This window comes from Hyla sarda, chromosome 7 (assembly GCF_029499605.1).
Source record: "Hyla sarda isolate aHylSar1 chromosome 7, aHylSar1.hap1, whole genome shotgun sequence".
Taxonomy (NCBI): Eukaryota; Metazoa; Chordata; class Amphibia; order Anura; family Hylidae; genus Hyla; species Hyla sarda.
The window spans coordinates 220,618,230-220,638,293 of NC_079195.1; the positions used below are offsets into that span (position 1 = coordinate 220,618,230).

Sequence of the window (20,064 nt, forward strand, 5' to 3'; positions counted from 1 at the left end):
AAGACCCAAGATCTCAGACGCAAACCCAGCTTTCTGACAAAGGACTGTACAGTGCGACCCAAAATCTGTTGGTAATCCTCAGATTTGATTCAAGGCCCCCAGTGCCAGAGGCAGCAAAACATCATTGACTTCCACCATATGTCACTGTAGGTACTGTGTTCTTTTCTTTGTAGGCCTCATTCCGTTTTCGGTAAACAGTAGAATGATGGGCTTTACCAAAAAGCTCTATCTTGGTCTCATCTGTCAACAAAATGTTTTCCCAGAAGGATTTTGGTTACTCAAGCTTATTTTGGCAAAATGTAGTCTCTTTTTTATGTCTCTGTGTCAGCAGTGGGGTCCTCCTGGGTCTCCTCCATAGTGGGGTCCTCCTGGGTCTCCTCCATAGTGGGGTCCTCCTGGGTCTCCTCCATAGTGGGGTCCTCCTGGGTCTCCTCCATAGCGCTTCATTTCATTTAAATGTCCACGGATAGTTCGCGCTGACACTGATGCTCCCTGATCCTGTAGGACAGCTTGAATATCTTTGGAACTTGTTTGGGGCTGCTTATCCACCATCCGGACTATCCTGCGTTGACACCTTTCATAAATTTTTCTCTTCCGTCCATGCCCAGGGAGATTATCTACAGTGCCATGGGTTGCAAACTTCTTGATAATGTTGTACACTGTGGACAAAGGCAAATCTAGATCTCTGGAGATGGACGTGTAATCTTGAGATTGTTGATATTTTTCTACAATTTTGGTTCTCAAGTCCTCAGACAGTTCTCTTCTCCTCTTTCTGTTGTTCATGCTTAGTGTGGCACACACAGACACACAATGCAAAGACTAAGTGAACTTCTCTCCTTTTTATCTGCTTTCAGGTGTGATTTTTATTATATTGCCCACACTTGTTATTTGCCCCAGGTGAGTTTAATGGAGCATCACATGCTTGAAACCATCTTATTTATCCACAATTTTGAAAGGGTGCCAATGATTTTGTTCAGCCCATTTTTGGAGTTTGGTGACATTATGTCCAATTTGCTTTTTTTTTTCTACCTTTTTTGGTTTAGTTCCAATACACACAAAGGGAATAAACGTGTGTATAGCAAAACATGTGTTACTGCAATCCTTTTCTGTAAGAAATACTTCATTTTCTTGAAAACTTTTAGGGGTGCCAACATTAATGGCCATGACTGTGGTGTGTGTGTGTATGTATATATATATATGTATATGTGTGTGTATGTATATAGATATAGAAAGAGATAGAGATGTGTGTGTGAATGTATGTATGTATAATTTTTTTTTTTTTGATTACATCCCTGCAGAGAAGGGCTGAGCAGAATAATAACAGAGCAGTGTAATTGTAACTTGCAAATATAAAGTGAAATAAAATCATAAGGTGGAACCCTGGACACCTCGCTATGGATGTTTATGAGAGGTGTAGGAAGAAAGTCTTCTTGAGGTGTGTGGGATGGCCCATAATTCAGCCACTTCTTCAGCACCCTCTGCTGCTTCGGTGTTCCCCCGCTGAAAGTACTGTGATGGTATCATCAACGTTGTTCACATGACACTGCAGCCAATCACTGACAGTCGTCTTGTATAGCACGTGACGTCTTGTATAGCACGTGACGTCTTGTATAGCACGTGACGTCTTGTATAGCACGTGACGTCTTGTATAGCACGTGACGTCTTGTATAGCACGTGAGTGTTGAAGCTATTGATTGGCTGTAGCTTCACGTGAATAGTGTATATGATGTTATAGCAGAAGGCCCAGTGGGCGGTGCTGGATGTGGCCAAAGTGAGAGGATTTTGGCGGTTTTGACAAGCAGGAGGAGGTAAATGTCTGTATTTATAGTGTTTTTTTTTTTTTAAAGAGGTATGTATTCTTATTATGATGGTATAAACTATGTATTGATGCAATGCTTTACTGCAGGATTTCTGTGCTAATGGGTAAAATTTTCTCCAATTTCAGGACCTTTCCAATAATTGTCTACAAAATATTTCGGGATGCATTGGAGGTCTAACCCATCTCAGTAGGCTCAACTTGTCAAACAACAAGCTGAAAGCTCTTCCAGCTGAAATCAGCTCCCTGAAAAGTAAGATTTAAAGAAGCTTTCCAGACTTTTTTTTCTTTTTTTTTTTTTGCTCGTATCGTGCACACTCACAATGACTAGTCCCACAACGCCATCTGTTTTATATAATCACAGCTGCATCCATGTATTTCATTACTGTAACTAGGTCATGTGATCACCAATGTGAAACTCAGAAACAGAGCTTAGTGCACAGTGCTTAATGTGTCAGAGGAAGTGGTCAATCCTGGGTTAGCTGACCTAATGTGAATTACGGGATGACATCAGATCCACCCCTTCCTTCCAGCTCTATCTGTATACTGCTGCTATCTCTATGGGATCAGGATATGTATTAGTTATACACCTCCCCTCCCATCTCTATCTGTATACTGAGATATATATATATATATATATATATATATATATATACATACATATGTTATACATCTCCCTTTTAGCTCTATCTGTATACTGTTGCTGTTATCTCGCTGTTAGGATCAGGACATATAGTAATTATACACCTCTCCTCTAGCTCTATCAACAGAAATATATAGAAAAAGACAGAGGAGACACAATGCGCATCTAAGCGTAGTAAAAAAAAAAAAAAAAAAAAAAAAAATATATAGATATAGATATAGATATAGATATAGATATAGATATATATATATATATATATATATATATATATATATATATATATATATATATATATAGATATATATAGATAATCTGAGTGTAAAAGAAAATAATTAAATTAAATAAAAAATGGATGTCGGCTCCAAGGAAGGGGGGGAGCAGCCGTTTCCAGATTCGTGTTTTCAGTTGTTATGTTAGGTTTGCTCACCTTTCTGTGTTGTACCGTGGGCACAACACCAGTAGACGCTTGTTTCCCACTATTCTGGGGGACACAGATTGGAGGAGTGCAGCCGGCACTAGACCCGTTCTTACCGGCGGAGGACGGTCACTGGAATGGAAGAATATCGGTCCCGTGGTCCCGAGAAAAAAGAGAAGTGCTTCTGTGGGCGCTCACCTCCGTCACAGATGTAGTACGTCACAGGTATGTGGAAGTTTCCGAGAACTTGGTAAAATAAAACCGCTTGGACACGGATGTATTTTGGAAAATAAAAAGAAGGTTTATTCCTTCAGCATGCAATACAGCTCGGCTGTATTACAATACGGCTGTATTCCATGCAGAAGGAATAAACCTTTTTATTTTCCAAAATACATCCGTGTCCAAGCGGTTTTATTTTACCAAGTTCTCGGAAACTTCCACATACCTGTGACGGACTACATCTGTGACGGAGGTGAGCGCCCACAGAAGCACTTCTCTTTTTTCACGGGACCGATATTCTTCCTCTAGCTCTATCACACATTGGCCCTGATTTATTAAGAGTGAAGTGTAGTTTTCCTTGTGTTTTTTTTTTTTTTTCTTCTCCCCAACAGATATCTTTCCACAGTATTTAAATTTTGCACTTTTTCCTACATTTTGCTTTTTGTACACATGCTCTGATCTGTGGGGTTTTCTTCAACTCAAATCCACCATATTTTCTGTGGAAACCTTAGTAAAAATGTTGGGAACACTCCCCCTTTTTGACGATGACGCCACTTTTTCCAGCAGCCACACCGTGTTTTTTCAGTAAAATAGAGTTTTTATTCATATTTTTTTAATTTTTTTACATTTTTTTTTATAGTCTGTCACACATTCTGTCACACTAAAGTTTTTGCTGTGCTTTTTCCTCAAATCAACAAAAATGGTACTGTTTCACCGCAATTGTACAAATCCCGGTAAAAAAAATTGTGGCCAAAATCCAGTAAAAATTCAACATATTCATAAAACACTTGGATTTGGAGGTAAAATCTCATAGCAATGATTCCCTAAAAAATGCACTTTGAATAAGAGAACGTATCAAAACTGCACAAATGTAAACTGACCTCAACCCACTTATGAGTCTAATCTGTTCCCCTGGCTGAACCTTAGCTACAGCAGCCTAACTAGATGAGCAGGTGTAGTGATCAGACACCACATCCTCTCTCTGCAAATCAAGAGGCTTTATAGTCGATGTAAGCAGCATTAGGAAATCCTTTAAATGATGGAATTGCAATCACTATGTCTGCAAACCCATGCCTTCCACATCAGCTAGAACAGGTTTGCACAAGGCATACACAAGACCCTCTACATCAGGAATAGGCAACCTTCGGCATTGCAGATGTTTTGGACTACATTTCCCATGATGCTTTTGCAGCATTTTGACTGGGAGAGCATCATGGGAGATTTAGTCCAAAACGTCTCCAGTGCTGAAGGTTGCCTATGCCTGCTCTACATTATTCTCTAATAGCCTGTGCTGCATTTAATAAGAAAAATAAATAAATAAATAAATAAATATAGTGAGCCTTAACACCCCGCAGGTGTTTGACAAATTTTCGTTAACGTTGGATGGGAAAATGAGAAAAACATTTTTTTTTCACTAAATTGCTGGTGTTACCCTAAATTTTTCATTTTCACAAGGGAAAATAGGCTATTAGAGGATAATGTAGATTATCCTCTAATAGCCTATGCTGCATTTAATAAGAAAAAAAAAATATATATATATATATTAATCATCATTATAAATTATTTCTTTTATATATTATTTTTTATATATAATTATTAATATATATATATATATTAATAATTATATATAAAAAATATTAATAATTTATAATGATGATTAATATATATATATATATATATATATATATATATATATATATATTTTTTTTTTTCTTATTAAATGCAGCATAGGCTATTAGAGGATAATGTAGATTATTCTCTAATAGCCTATGCTGCATTTAATAAGAAAAAAAAACATTTTTTTTTTATATATTATATTATCATTAATATTAGTTATTTTTTATATATAATTATAATTTTTTGATATATATATATATATATATATATATATATATATATATATATATATATATATATATATTTTTTTTTTTTTTTTTTTGTGTGCGCTCTTTTTCATTCACTTGATTTCTCTCACTTGCCGGCTGTCGCCCCACTAGCGGTGGCTGCAGGAACACTGAATTTATCATTGAGCTATCTGTCCATGCTGGAAATTATGAGCTTTGTGTGAGGTTTTTTCGTAATATGACTAGGTTGTTAGTATCAATACATCTAGTACAGCGTTTCCCAACCAATGTGCCTCCAGCTGTTGCAAAACTACAACTCCCAGCATGCCCGGACAGCCGAAGGCTGTCCGGGCATGCTGGGAGTTGTAGTTTTGCAACAGCTGGAGGCACATTGGTTGGGAAACGCTGATCTAGTATAAAGTTGCTTGTATCTACTAGTTCTGAGATATATCAGACTGCTGTCATTGACTGTATATTAGAGATGAGCGAACTTACAGTAAATTCGATTCGTCACAAACTTTTCGGCTCGGCAGTTGATGACTTATCCTGCATGAATTAGTTCAGCTTTCCGGTGCTCCGGTGGGCTGGAAAAGGTGGATACAGTCCTAGGAAAGAGTCTCCTAGGACTGTATCCACCTTTTCCAGCCCACGGGAGCACCGGAAAGCTGAACTAATTTATGCAGGAAAAGTCATCAACTGCCGAGCCGAGAAGTTCGTGACGAATCGAATTTACTGTAAGTTCGCTCATCTCTACAGTATATGTTTCTGTTTCCTGAAGGCCTCAGACAGCTGGACTGCACATCCAATCTTTTGGAAGACGTCCCCGCATCACTGGCTGGAATGGATTCTTTGGAACAACTATATCTGAAACAGAACAAGCTGACATTTCTGCCCGAGCTTCCCAACTGCAAACTCCTGAAGGTGACTGAACGCTGTCCGAGTCCTATAAGCCGCTGTTTATTATTATTAAGCTTTTGACACTTTATCAATTTATAATGACTAATAACAAAATCTACTGAAACCTTTTCCCCTCCAGGAGCTTCATGTTGGTAACAATCAGATAAATACCCTTGGCCCTCAGCACTTGTCACACTTGAGCTGTCTCAGCATTCTGGATCTGCGGGATAACAAACTTAAGAGCTTACCCGATGAGATCGCTTTACTTAAAGGTCTGGAGCGGCTGGATCTGACCAATAATGACCTGGGCAGGTAAGGGTTACTGAATCGTCACCACAACATTGCAAGCAGGTTAAGAAATGGACGTTCATTCAGCCGACAGCTATTTTTCCCATTCACCCCATAAACATAAACGTTTTTTTTTGTCAGCTGAGCGTTGGTCTGTTCTGAATGGAGAGAAAAGGGGTACACCGCTGCCAGACTCCTCTGGTGACTGCTTAACTACCTGAAAGCAAAAGGGTTAAAGGGTATACCTTTCATCAAAAAAACTTTGATACATTATAGATGAAAGGGGTATTCCAGGCAAAAACTTTTTTTTTTATATATCAACTGGCTCCGGAAAGTTAAATAGATTTGTAAATTACTTCTATAAAAAAAATCTTAATCCTTCCAATAGTTATTAGCTTCTGAAGTTTTCTGTCTAACTGCTCAATGATGATGTCACATCCCGGGAGCTGTGCATGATGGGAAAATATCCCCGTAGGAACATGCACAGCTCCCGGGATGTGAGTCATCAGAGAGCAGTTAGACAGAAAACAACAACTCAACTTCAGAAGCTAATAACTATTGGAAGGATTAAGATTTTTTTAATAGAAGTAATTTACAAATCTGTTTAACTTTCCGGAGCCAGTTGATATATAAAAAAAAAAAGTTTTTTTTGCCTGGAATACCCCTTTAACCCCTTAAGGACGCAGGGTTTTTCCGTTTTAGCATTTTCATTTTTTCCTCATCACCTTCTAAACATCATAATGCTTTCAATTTTGCACAGGAAATTCCATATTATGGCTTATTTTTTGCGCCACCAATTCTACTTTTCAGTGACATTAGTCATTTTATCAAAAAGTCCACAGCAAAACGGAAATAAAATTCATTGTGCGACAAAATTGAAGAAAAAATGCCATTTTGTCAATTTGGGGGGCTTCCGTTTCTACACAGTGAATTTTTCAGTAAAAATGACATCTTATCTATCTTCTGTAGGTCCATACGGTTAAAATGATATCCTCTTTATATAGGTTTGATTTTGTCGTACTTCTGAAAAAAAAATCAAAACTTCATGCAGGAAAACGTATACGTTAAAAATTCTCATCTTCTGACCCCTATAACTTTATTTTTGCGCGTATGGGGCGGTATGAGGGCTCATTTTTTGCGCCATGTTCTGAAGGTTTTATCGGTACCATTTTTGTATTGATCGGACTTATTGATCGCTTTTTATTCATTTTTTCATGATTAAAAAGTGACCAAGAATACGCTATTTTGGACTTTGGAATTTTTTTGCGCGTACGCCATTAACCATGCAGTTTAATTAACAATATATTTTTATAATTCGGACATTTCCGCACGTGGTGATACCACATATGTTTATTTTATTTTTTTTATTTGAAAAGGGATGTTATTCAAACTTTTATTAGGGAAGGGGTTAAATGACCTTCATTAACTTTTTTAAATTTTTTAAATTTTTTTTTGCAGTGTTATAGCTCCCATAGGGGACTATAACACTGCACACACTGATCTTTTACACTGATCCCTGCAAAGCCATAGCTTTGCATTGATCAGTGTTATAGGCAGTCGATTGCTCAAGCCTGTATCTAAGGCTTGGAGCAATCAAACGCCGATCGGACGTGACGGAGACAGGTGAGGGGACCTCCGCTTGCGTGCTAGCTGATCGGGACATTGCGATTTTATCGCGATGGTCCCGATCAGCCTGACTGAGCTGCCGGGAAGCTTTCACTTTCATTTTAGACACGGCGATCAACTTTGATCCCTGAGTCTAAAGGGTTATTAGCCTTCGGCACAACGATCGGTGCCGCACACTATTAGCCCATGGTCCCGGCTATCATTAGCCGCCGCGACCGACACAGACAAGCTCAGCTAGCAGCTCTGAATCTTCTCCTCTCTGTTTATAACTGCATGTGCAGAGAGAAGAAAGATCGGAGCTCAGATAGTAATATGAATGAGGGCATGCAGTAAGGCAGAGTCAGGAGTATGCCCTACTGTGCTTTGAGCACAGTGCTGGCTCCTGCCTGTCTGACAGGGAGCAGTGCTGAGCTTGTCTGTGTCCCGGCATGAGTCTGAAAACTATAAAAAGGGCTTGCGGCCAGGACTGGTAGGGAGACCCCTAGTGGTCATTTTTTCAAAGTGGAAAATTAAATAGAAAGAAGCATATTTTTTTTATAACATGCAATTGGAAAGTTATTCTGCATACATTAATCTATAATATATCAAAAGTTTTTTTGATGAAAGGTACCCTTTAAGGAGGTGAAATCCAAAATGACCGACCCCTCACTTTTCTGATGGCGGTGGGGAAAACAGGAGGCCTCCATACACATAGTCGGCCAGTCCTATTGAAAACAACAGATTCAGCTGCAGTTTTAATGGGCCTTAAAGGAGTACTGCAGTGTAAGACACTTATTCCCTATCCGCAGGATAGGGAATAAGGGTCTGATCCCGTGTGTCTGACTGCTAGGCACCCCTCCCTACGATCTCCCCAACGGGGATCCGGCATTGTCGATGACAATACCACCCCCAGCACAGCTGTATGGGAGAGGTGTGGGGGTGCATGAACGCTGCAGCTCCACCTCTCCCATAGAGATAGATGGAGAGGGTGTGTAAGCCACGGCGTCATGCTGCGGCCGGCACACCTGCATGGGAGAGCCATGGCAGAGCCGTGAGGAAGAGGATTTTACAATACATAACATGTTGCCATGCGTCACATATGGTAAAATGTTATGTCAGGTTCTTTTAACATTGATGACCTATCCACAGGATTCAATCCCATCAATGCCTGATCTGCATTGTGCCAATAGCTGGCACCCCCAGCTGTTCAGGTGAGCCAGGGATCCAGCACATGCACAATGAACAGCTGGAAACAGTAGGCTCATTCAGTATGTAGTGATGGCACCCGGTTTTGCAGTGCAGCTTCCATTGAGTAGCCTGGTGCCACCACTACACAATGAATGAATGGAGCCAGGGCTTTATGTATGTGCTGGAGCCATGGCCCATCTGATCGGAGGGGCATCTGGTGTTGGCACCCTGCTCATCAGACATTGATGTCGCTAGACCATAAATGTTACTTGCCTGGAAAGCACACTTAATTTTTACTACTGTAAAATGTTGCCATTCCATTCGGAATAATAATAATAATAAAAAATTATAAAAATAATAATAAAAAAAAAAAAAAACTGTATGAACAGGACCTTATCAGTAAGGTTTGACTGAACCGGTCTGATGACAGGGGGAGGTAGCATTGGGCTGCGCCCAGCACCCGTCTTATGATTGGGCCTTCTTGTCTTTGGTTTCAGATGTGACCTCCTGTTTTTCCTTGCAGTCTGCCTAGTTCCCTTGCAAATCTTCAAAATTTAAAGTCACTTCAGCTTGAAGGAAATCCCTTGAGGGGCATCAGGAGGGACCTTCTCAGCGTAAGTAAAACCCGGTGTAAGGATGTGCTCACACGTTCGGGTTTTAATTGCAATTATTTAATACAAAGCCAGGAATGGATTTAAAACGAGACATCCCAGTCTTCCCTTTTATACGTGTCCTCCATTTAGGATCTGTTCCTGGCTTTGTGTTCATTAATAGCAATTAAAAACTGTAACGTGTGAACGCAGCCTTAATGGTGGCTTGGATTAGGTTTTGATTTTCTTTATAATTTCAGTTTGAATTGTTTTAATATGTTATTCCATGATACTTTTAGGGTCCCAGCCCCATACGGAGTATTCTCTGGGGTGCTCCCTCACATAGTTGCCCTGCTGCTGATCATAAATTCAGTGGCCTATGCTGGGGCAGTGTTGATGAATGGACGAGCTGGAGCCGTGAGATACCATGGGACGGTGTTTTCCAAACAGAGGGGGAGATTCTCATTTCTGTTCCAGCGATATTATTGACACTTTTTTTTCTCCTCACATCTTCAAAGGTCTCTTTTGCCGCTTTGAAAATGTGAAAATTCACTTTTGCGCCACTTTTGTTTATTTTTTTGGCACCATAATTATTTTTTTTTTGTTGCAGCCATGTTGGATTTTTTTGCGCCAAAATTGCCGATTGTCGATTTTTGTGCCAAATTTTACATTCCAGAAAACTCTAGTGGAAACAGCTCACAAAATATTCCATGGTTACTAGTGCCCAGACAAGCGATAACTGTATAAATAAAACATTTCTGAGCTTAAATGTGAGTGCAGGCGCAGTGACCAAGAAAAAAGAAATAAAAAATATTTTAAAAAAATATATATCATTTCTTTTTTTTTAAATAATTACTTAAAGGGTAGCTCCCACCATCCTTTCTTTTTTTTTTTTCTATCCCTAACCCCCTCTCTGCTTTTAATTTTTTTTTACTATGTTAAAAATGACTTTTTGACTGCCTGGTAGTGTTCTCACTACCAGGCAGACTTCCCCAGCAGGCACCACGTCACTGATGCCTGCTGGGGAGGGCGACTTCCGCCCTTAGTTCATCTATATCGGGTGCCTCCAGCTGTTTCACCACTACAACTCCCAGCTTGCCCTGACATCTATTGGCTGTCAGGGCAAGCTGAGAGTTGTAGTGTTGAAACAGCTGGAGGCACCCTGTGCAGAAAACAATTAGTTAGGACCATGGGCGCGGCTTTTTCCCCGTTCCCCTCCGTCTGTTCCCCGATCCCCCGCTCTCCCCTAAAATAGATCTGTACATACTGCCAGACAGTCTGGCGTGCAGGGGCAGCACCAGTGGCGGAGTCACGTGCAGGAGTGGCCGGCCGGCCAGGGAGCCAATGCGCTTGCTCCCTGCCTGTCTGATTGACAGGCAGGGAACGAGCGCAGGCTGAATGAATTAGGACCTATGCCCGGCCAGCATCAGTCCGAATTCAGGCGTGACGTCACGCCAGCCTGCAGACGGCCACTAGGAGGGAGACCCCTAGTGGCCGGTTTTCAAATGTTAATTAAAGCTTTTTAATGAAAAATAAAATAATGAAAATGTATTAGAGATATGTTGTAGTACATATGTACTACAACATATAAAAAAAAAAAGTTAATGACAGTGCCCATTTAAATAACACCTTTTCCCAAAAAAACTAAGAAGAAAAAAAAACTAAAAAAAAAAAAAAATACAACCATATCAAAAAGCTGGTGTGAATTTTTTTTAATGTAAACTGGACTCTCACACCTTTGAAAATATCCTGTAAAGCAGACAATATACATGGACACGCCCACTTTTACAAACCTAACGTGAACAATGTAAACCGTGGCACAAAGCTCTTTGAAAATGTGGTCGATACTTTACGTGGCAAAATTTTGGCACAAAATTAAATTTTTTTGGGTGCAAAATTCTTTGAGAATCTCCCACAGTGTATATCCAGCTGTTGCAGAACTACAACCCCCAGCATGCCTGGACAGCCAAAGGCTGTCCAGGCATGCTGGGAGTTGTAGTTCTGCAACAGCTGGAGGCACACTGTTTGGAAAGCACTTCAATGGAGGATAGGGGTGGCAGCAATGATGAATGCAATGCTAGACTGGTTTGGTCCAGGCTTCTGTGAACAGTGCAAACAAGTACAAAGCCAAGGGGTACGCCACTGGAAAACTTTTTCTTCTTTTATTTTTTATTTTTTTTAAATCAACTGGTGCCAGAAAGTAAAACAGATTTGTAAATTACTTCTATTTAAAAAAATCTTAATCCTTCCAGTACGTATCAGCTGCTGTATGCTCCAGAGGAAATTCTTTTCTTTTAGAATTTTTCTGTCTGACCACAGTGCTCTCTTCTGACACCTCTGTCCATGTCAGGAACTGTCCGGAGCAGGAGAGGTTTGCTATGTGGATTTGCTTGTACTCTGAACAGTTTCTAAAATGGACAGAGGTGTCAGCAGAGAGCACTGTGGTCATAAAGAAAGGAAATTCAGAAAGAGAATAACTTCCTGAGGAGTATACAACAGCTGATAAATCCTGGTTGGATTAAGATTTTTAAATAGAAGTAAATTACAAATCTGTTTAACTTTCTGGCACCAGTTAATTAAAAAAAAAAAAAATGTTTTCCAGTGGAGTACCCCTTTAAAACCGTAGACAGTGACAGCTTGGAACCCCAGATAGGTAACACTACAATAAAAAGCCTCCATCTGTTAATATCAGCCGTATTTATGGCCTCGTTGTGCATCACTTAGTAATCTAACATAATAATACAACCTACACTGCAGAAATCTTCCATGTCTTTCCTGTCATTAAGATGAATGAGTAATGATTATCTGATCACACTTGTACAGGTTTTTAAAATGCTAGCCAGAGCTTTGTATGTATTATTTCTATGGTTTTTATTCACGATTTTCATTTATTTATTTTGTACTATTTGTCCAAATTCTAGAAAGGAACCCAGGAACTACTGAAATATTTAAGAGGTCGACTTCCAGTCCCAGGTAACCAAATATTCTTGTAGGGTGTGTGTGTGTGTGATTTCTAACATGTTTGTAAATGACTTCATTTACCAAAAATACCTCCTATAGAGGGCCCACACTTCCCTCTCATCTCTCACCACCCATAACATTGCGGCTGCCCCCCCCGTGTAAGTACTTGTTTTCCTACAACTGTATTTATACCATTCTGCTTCTTGGATGTAATCCCCTCTTCCTTTAGTTTGCAGGTGAGTTATCATCATAATTGGCAGCAGTTCAGTGCTTGGTGTAACACCTTCCTTGCTGTACTGCTGCTTTATTTCTGCTCACATAGCACCTTGCAAACATAGTTCTCCAGTAACCCCTTAAAGGGGTACTCCGGTGGAAAACTTACTTTTTTTTATTTTTTAAATCAACTGGTGCCAGAATGTTAAACAGACTTGTAAATAAATTCTATAAAAAAAATCTTAATCCTTCACGTACTTATTAGCTGCTGAATACTACAGAGGAAATTATTTTCTTTTTGGAACACAGTGCTCTCTGCTGACATTACAAGCACAGTGCTCTCTGCTGATCTCTGTCCATCTCTGTCCGTCACACGCCTTCGGCCCTGTGGTCCCACGGTAATCAGACCCGGAGCGAACACGCTCCAGGGACTGATTATAAACGGGGTGCCGCGTGCAAGATCACGGGGGTTCCCAGCGGTGCGACTCCCGTGATCAGGCATCTTATCCCCTATTCTTTGGGTAGGGGATAAGATGTCTAAGCACCGGAGTACCCCTTTAACTTTCTGGCACCAGTTGATTTAAAAAAAAAAAAAAAATTCCTTTTCTCCTTTGGTGCGGACTTGCAGCCTCTGGAGACCCCCTGTTTTTGGCCCACCTTTTCAGGTTATGGGGCTGGCTTATACAGGGGCTGGACTTTTATTCTGTGGGAGCAGTGGCATCTTAGGGGGCATGTAATCTATGTTTTACATTGTGTACTTCACTGTGTGTGTGTGTGGTTACTTGCGGCTAAGACCGCAGCGCCTTATATGCGGCTGACAGCCGCGGCGTTTGTACAGGCCGGGCGCTCAGAGTGCCGGCTTACTTTCACTTTCTCCGGCAGTCTCTGCCGGCGCATAGGCCGCCCGCTCTATTCCCCCGAGCGCATATGCGGCTGACATGTGCGCTCGGGACAAGGAGCGGGCGCCATTACAGCTTCTTCTCGGCCAGTCTATAGCTCTGCCCACATGGCTGTCTGAGCTCTTCAGAGGCGCGAAGTAGCCTCCAATCAGCGCCGTAGGCGTGATTTTCAGTTAGAATGGGCCAATTAGTTAGTGCCACTGCTTCAGGCACACCCCTCTCTCTCTATTGGCTGGCCTGTTTCTTACTTTCTAGTGGCACGGTGCCGAGTACTCCTCACTGCAGCTGCCAGGGGACATAATGAGAAAAGAGAAAGGAACTTTCTCACCCTAGTCTATGTCCGTACCCTGAGCTGTTCCTCCCTCTAAACAGAAACCTGGAACGTCAGTGACTTATTTTGTCTGTAAGCACTGTAATACCAAGATGCCTGGCTCTACTGAGCCCACTTGCCCTGCCTGCTCCACTGCTCCCCCAGACCCCCTGATGCCCTTTCGATCCCGGTGGATTCAGCCGCTCCACCAGCCTGGGTTTCTTCCCTGACCCAGTATATGGCTGACTTGACCCAAGTCTCCTGTTCAGTGGCTGACGCCTCCCGGGAAGTGGTGTCTGTCTTGAAGGGGTCTACCCTGCGCAGGGCCTCTGAGAGTGCCCGCTCCTCGTCTCCACATACTTAATGCTCTCACAAGCGTACTAGGGGTGCCTCGTCTGACTCTCCCATTGAGTCTTCAGATAGTCTTCATGGGTCCCGCCCCCCCCCGTCAGCTGGGCACAAACGTCGCTCCTCCAGAGGACGTTCTCGGAGTCGCCGCTCTGCCACACCAGAGCCGCGTACCCGGTCAGGGTCGCCCCCCTCCAGGACTGCCTCCGCTCGTTCACATTCTCCTGGTGAACTGGCGGACGAGGCTTCCAAGACGGCATCTGACTCAGAGGACCGCTCGGATTCAGTTGAAATGGTGAACTCATTGGTGGCAGCCATAAGAGACACCTTTCACTTAAAGGACTCAGGATCTTCGTATGTCACTCCAGGAGTATCCTTTCATCATGCTAAGCCAGCACCTCAAAGGTTCAGCTCTCACGCTGACTTTGACGCCATTCTGGAATCTGCATAGAAACATCCAGACAAGAGGTTCCCGGGAATCAAGATGATTCAAGAACGTTATCCATTTGACAAGGACCTTGTCAATAAGGTGGTTTCCCCTCCCTCAGTGGATCCACCAATCTCCCGGATCTCTAAGGCGACTACACTGCCACTGGCAGATGCCGCTGCCTTCAAGGATTCCACGGACAAGAAGGTAGAATCCTTAGCGAAGTTTGCCTCTGAAGCAGCTGGCTCTTCTCTTCTTACCATCTTCGCCTCGGCATGGGCATCCAAGGCCCTGTCGGAGTGGTGCCTAAAACTCCATCAGGGTATCTTAGCGGGATCCCCCCCCCCCCCCCCCCAGAGGATCTGTCTGCGCTGGCTATCCAATGCTCTAAAGCTGGGGAATTTCTGTGCACAGCTTCCATGCAGTCATCCCGTTGTTCTGCCTTTGCTGTGGGTCACCTAGCGGCTCTCCGCCGATCTATGTGGCTTAAAGCTTGGAATGCGGATGCCCCTTCCATAAGGTCTCTCACTGAGCTTCCTTTTACGGGTGGCCGTCTTTTTAGCAAGCGCCTTGATGAGATTATCTCTGAGGCGACGGGAGGTAAGAGTTCCTTGTTGCCTCAAAATAAGGCTCGCCCTACTTCTCAAAGGAAGTCCTCTTCCTTTCGGACCTTTGGCTCCAGCAAAGGGTCCGGGCAGGCGCCTTTGCGGGACAAGAAGGCTCCCTCTTTCCGGGCGCGCCCGTCTTGGAAGTCGGACACCAACCGGTCCGGCCGGTTTGTGCCCAAATCAGGCAACCGCAAATCCACTTCTGCATGAAGTAAAGCCCCCACCTGCGTTTTTTTCTCTGGTGGGAGGTTGTCTCTTACTTTTTCGAGACATCTGGACCTCACACATTCGGGACTCTTGGGTCAGGGACGTGGTGTCCAACGGTTACCGAATCGAATTCGCCTCCCTCCTGATGGATCGCTTTTTTCGATCCCGGGCCCCCCGGTCTCCTCCTCTGGCGAAGCAATTTCGAGAGGCTCTCCAGTCTCTGCTTCTCCAGGGGGTTATCATTCTCGTTCCTCCAGGGGAACGGTTTCGGGGTTTCTATTCCAATCTTTTTGTGGTTCCCAAGAAGGACTGTTCTGTGCGACCAATCCTAGACCTCAAGCATCTCAACCATCATCTTCTTAACCGCCACTTCCGAATGGAATCTCTGTTCGGTGGTGGCGTCTCTGGAACAAGGGGAGTTTCTTTCCTCGGTGGACATCAAGGATGCTTACCTCCATGTGCCAATATTTCCAGGCCATCATCGGTACCTCCGCTTTGCGGTTCCGGAAGGGCATTTTCAATTCGTAGCCCTCCCCTTTGGCCTGGCCACGGCTCCTCTTGTCTTTACCAAGATCCTTGCACCAGTGATGGGCCTGTTACGGTCGAGGGGAGTCTCGGTGATACCCTACCTGGATGACCTTCTCATCAAGGCTCCAACCAGAGCCCAGACTCTGGAGAATGTGGACGTCCCTCTCCACACTCTGGATCGCTTCGGGTGGATGGTCAACCGGGACAAGTCAGTCCTCTCTCCTACCCAGTCTCTAACCTTCTTGGGACTTCGCTTCGACACGGCCTCTGCCCGAATTTGCCTCCCGCCGGACAAAAATCTGGCGCTTCTGTTGGGGGTCCGCTCCCTTCGGACCCAGGTCTCCGTCTCCATCCGCACTTGTATGGAAGTCCTGGGTCGGATGGTGGCAACTATGGAGTTGCCCAGTTTCATTACCGCCCTCTTCAACTGGCGATTCTCTCTTTTCTGGGACAGGTCTCCTCTGTCCCTTGATCGTCAGATTGATCTCCGTCGCAAGGTCCGTCAATCTCTGCTCTGGTGGCTCCGCTCCCCCCTTCTTCTCCAAGGGCGGTCATTTCTTCCCCTTCACTGGCAGGTAGTTACAATGGATGCCAGCCTGTCGGCCTGGGACGGCGTGTTCAGGGATTGGACGTTCAGGGACTCTGGTCTCCTCGAGAGGCCCTTCTTCCAATAAATATATTGGAATTACGGGCGATTCTTCTTTGTCTTCTTCATTGGGAGTCCCGGCTTCAGTCCCGTCCTGTCCGCGTCCAGTCGGACAACGCCACGGCTGTGGCGTACATAAATCGACAAGGCGGCACTCGCAGCTCGGCAGCCGTGGCTGAGGAGACAAAGATTCTCATCTGGGCGGAAAGCAAGGTTCCGGCCATTTCGGCGATTCACATTCCGCGGGTGCTCAACTGGGAAGCGGACTTCCTCAGTTGGTCCTTACCCAACCTCGGCGAGTGGTCTCTACATCCATAGGTCTTCGTGCAACTCTGCGACCTCTGGGGCATTCCGGATGTGGACCTCTTCGCGTCCCGGCACAATCGGAAGATCCTTCCTTTTGTGTCCAAGTCCTGGGACCCTCAGGACCTGGTCGTGGACGCCCTAGTGATTCTTTGGGAGAGGTTTGCCCTACCCTATCTGTTTCCTCCCCTTTCGCTACTTCCCAGGGTTCTGAGGAAGCTCAAAACAGAGGACGTCCCCGCCATTCTGGTAGCTCCAGATTGGCCCCGAAGGTCGTGGTACGCTGACGTAGTCAGGCTCCTGGACGACGCTCCACGGCGAACCCTTTGAGCCCCTTAGAGAGGTGTCTCTCCGCCTCCTTTCTTGGAAAGTTGCGTTTCTTGTTGCTATCGCCTCCATCCGGAGGGTGTCTGAATTGGCAGCTCTCTCCTGCCGTTCTCAGTTTCTGGTGATCCACCAGGACAAGGTAGTTTTTCGGCCAGATCCTTCCTTTTTGCCTAAGGTGGTTTCGGCCTTTCATCTCAATGAGGACATTGTCCTCCCGTCTTTTTGTCCTGTTCCTTCTCATCCTAAGGAGCGCTTACTACACAAGCTGGATGTAGTTCGGGCTGTTCGGTCTTATCTCTCCATCATTTCTTCGTTTCGTCTGTGTGATTCCTTTTTCGTCCTTACGGAAGGTCGTCGTAAGGGACAGTCTGCTTCCAAGGCCACCATTTCTCGGTGGATTCGGTCCATCATTTCAGAAGCCTATCGCTGTAAGGGGAAGATTCCTCCTTTCAGGGTTGTGGCTCATTCTACCTGTTCTGTCGGGGCATCCTGGGCTCTCCAGAATAGAGCCTCGGCCTCGCAGATTTGCAAGGCGGCTACCTGGTCGTCTTTGCACACTTTCTCGAGGTTCTACCGAGTTCATACCTTCGCATCGGCTGATGCTAGTGTGGGTCGTAAAGTGTTGCAGGCGGCAGTGGATCGGCCGTCTGCCTGACTGCTTATCTGCCCACCCAAGGGACGGCTTTGGTACGTCCCGCGGTCTGTGTCCCCCAATGGAGCCGATAGAGAAAAGGAGATTTTTGTTTACTTACCGTAAAATCTCTTTCTCAGAGGATCCATTGGGGGACACAGCTCCCGCCCTTTTTGGGGTTTCCTTTGGTTCTCTGTCCGAGGGTGTGTTCAGTTATGTTTTTTTCTTCTGGTTCTCGGACAGTTTGGGTTTTTCTTTGACCTGTTGGTCTTCTCCTATTGCTCTGGAACTAAAACTGATTAACTCAGGGCCTGAAGGCAGGTATATCCTGCTGGGAGGAGCCGACATTTTTTTTTTATTACCATAGTGTCACACCTCCTAGAGACAGCAGCATACACCCACGGTCTGTGTCCCCCAATGGATCCTCCGAGAAAGAGATTTTACGGTAAGTAAACGAAAATCTCCTTTTATAAAAAAAAAAATCATATTCCTTCCAGTACTTATTAGCGGCTGTATACTACAGAGGAAGTTCTTTTCTTTTTTGGATTTCTTTTGTCACGACAACAGTGCTCTCTGCTGACACCTCTGTCCATGTCAGGAACTGTCCAGAGCAGGAGAAAATCCCCATAGCAAACCTATCCTGCTCTGGACAGTTCCTAAAATCGACAGAGATGTCAGCAGAGAGCACTGTGCTCGTGAAAGAAAAGAAATCCAAAAAAGATAAGAACTTACTCTGTAGTATACCGCCGCTAATAAGTACTGGAAGGATTAAGATTTTTTACTAGAAGTAATTTACAAGTCTGTTTAACTTTCTGGCACCAGTTGATTAAAAAATATATATAAAAAAAAAAGTTTTCTACCGGAGGAGTACCCCTTTTGTACCCCAGAGTACCCACTCTGAAGGGTTAATCTTACAAAATCAAAAGGTTTAAAAAATATTTTTTAAAAGTATAGGTTAAATGTCATCAGAAATCATATAAAGTAATCATGCTGGGTTACTGGTGTTGCAGATCCAAAGTCTGAGAAGGGAGAAGCTCCTGCTGTCACAGGCATGACCCTGCCGAGTGATGCTCTGGTGAATACTCATGCCATTGCCACTCTGAAAACCTTAGACTACAGGTATTGTATGCACCATTTTATGATTTTTATTTTTATTTTATTTTTTTTGTGGTCCTATTTTTTTTTCTGGGGAATGCACAAAATGGTTCATTACATATAGCAGTATATTGTTAGAGTTTGCTACAAAGTGCTGACGTTGTGCTGTATTCCGGGGGAGTATTATTTATTATTATTATTATTATTATTATTATTATTATTATTATTATTATTATTATTATTAATCATAATATTATTATAATTAAAAATATATATATTTTATTATTATTATTAAAATATATATATTTAATTATTGTTGTTGTGATATATATATATAACAACAACAATAATTAAATATATATATATATTTTAATAATAATAATAATAATTAAATATATATATTTTTTTTATTATAATAATATGATTAATAATAATAATAATAATAATGAATAATATGATTAATAATAATTAAATATATATATATATTTAATTATTATTAATCATATTATTTATTATTATTAGGAGATATATATGTGTATTTAATAATAATTATTATTACTATTATTATTATTATTCATTTTTTTTTCTTTTTTTTTCTTTTCTTTTAAATATATAAATTGACATGCTCCAACTGCTGTAAGATAGAAAGGGAAAATATTTCATTTAATTTCCCTGACACTATTGTTATAATGGAGCCCAGTCCAGCCACACAGCACCCGCTGGTATCTAGGTCAGTGTTTCCCAACCAGTGTGCCTCCAGCTTTAGCAAAACTACAACTCCCAGCATGCCCGGACAGCCAACGGCTGTCCGGGCATGCTGGGAGTTGTAGTTTTGCTAAAGCTGGAGGCACACTGGTTGGGAAACGCTGGTCTAGGTAATAGCTGGCGGGACACTGCTGCTGCCAGGGTATATCCTTGTGCTCACACTGAGGCCAAGCAGGACTGGGCACCATCAGAACTGCAGTGGTGGGGGAGCATGGATGCGGAGTATAGTGTGTGTGTGTAGTGTTTTAGTTTTTTCTTTTACACCAGCCTGACCATAGTAATGTATAAAAA

The 20,064-nt window shown here is 43.0% G+C and overlaps 1 protein-coding gene across 2 annotated transcripts in view; it reads left to right on the forward strand.

Annotated features, from left to right (window-relative positions):
* Positions 1–20,064, forward strand: part of LRRC40 (leucine rich repeat containing 40) — a 40,126-nt gene that overhangs the window by 5,138 nt on the left and 14,924 nt on the right. For both annotated transcript variants that reach the window (XM_056532749.1, XM_056532748.1), the window contains exons 5-10: positions 1,946–2,069; positions 5,716–5,858; positions 5,974–6,146; positions 9,439–9,529; positions 12,427–12,478; positions 18,924–19,032. In XM_056532749.1, coding sequence (XP_056388724.1) covers positions 1,946–2,069; positions 5,716–5,858; positions 5,974–6,146; positions 9,439–9,529; positions 12,427–12,478; positions 18,924–19,032 — 692 coding nt within the window. The remainder of the gene's footprint in view (positions 1–1,945; positions 2,070–5,715; positions 5,859–5,973; positions 6,147–9,438; positions 9,530–12,426; positions 12,479–18,923; positions 19,033–20,064) is intronic.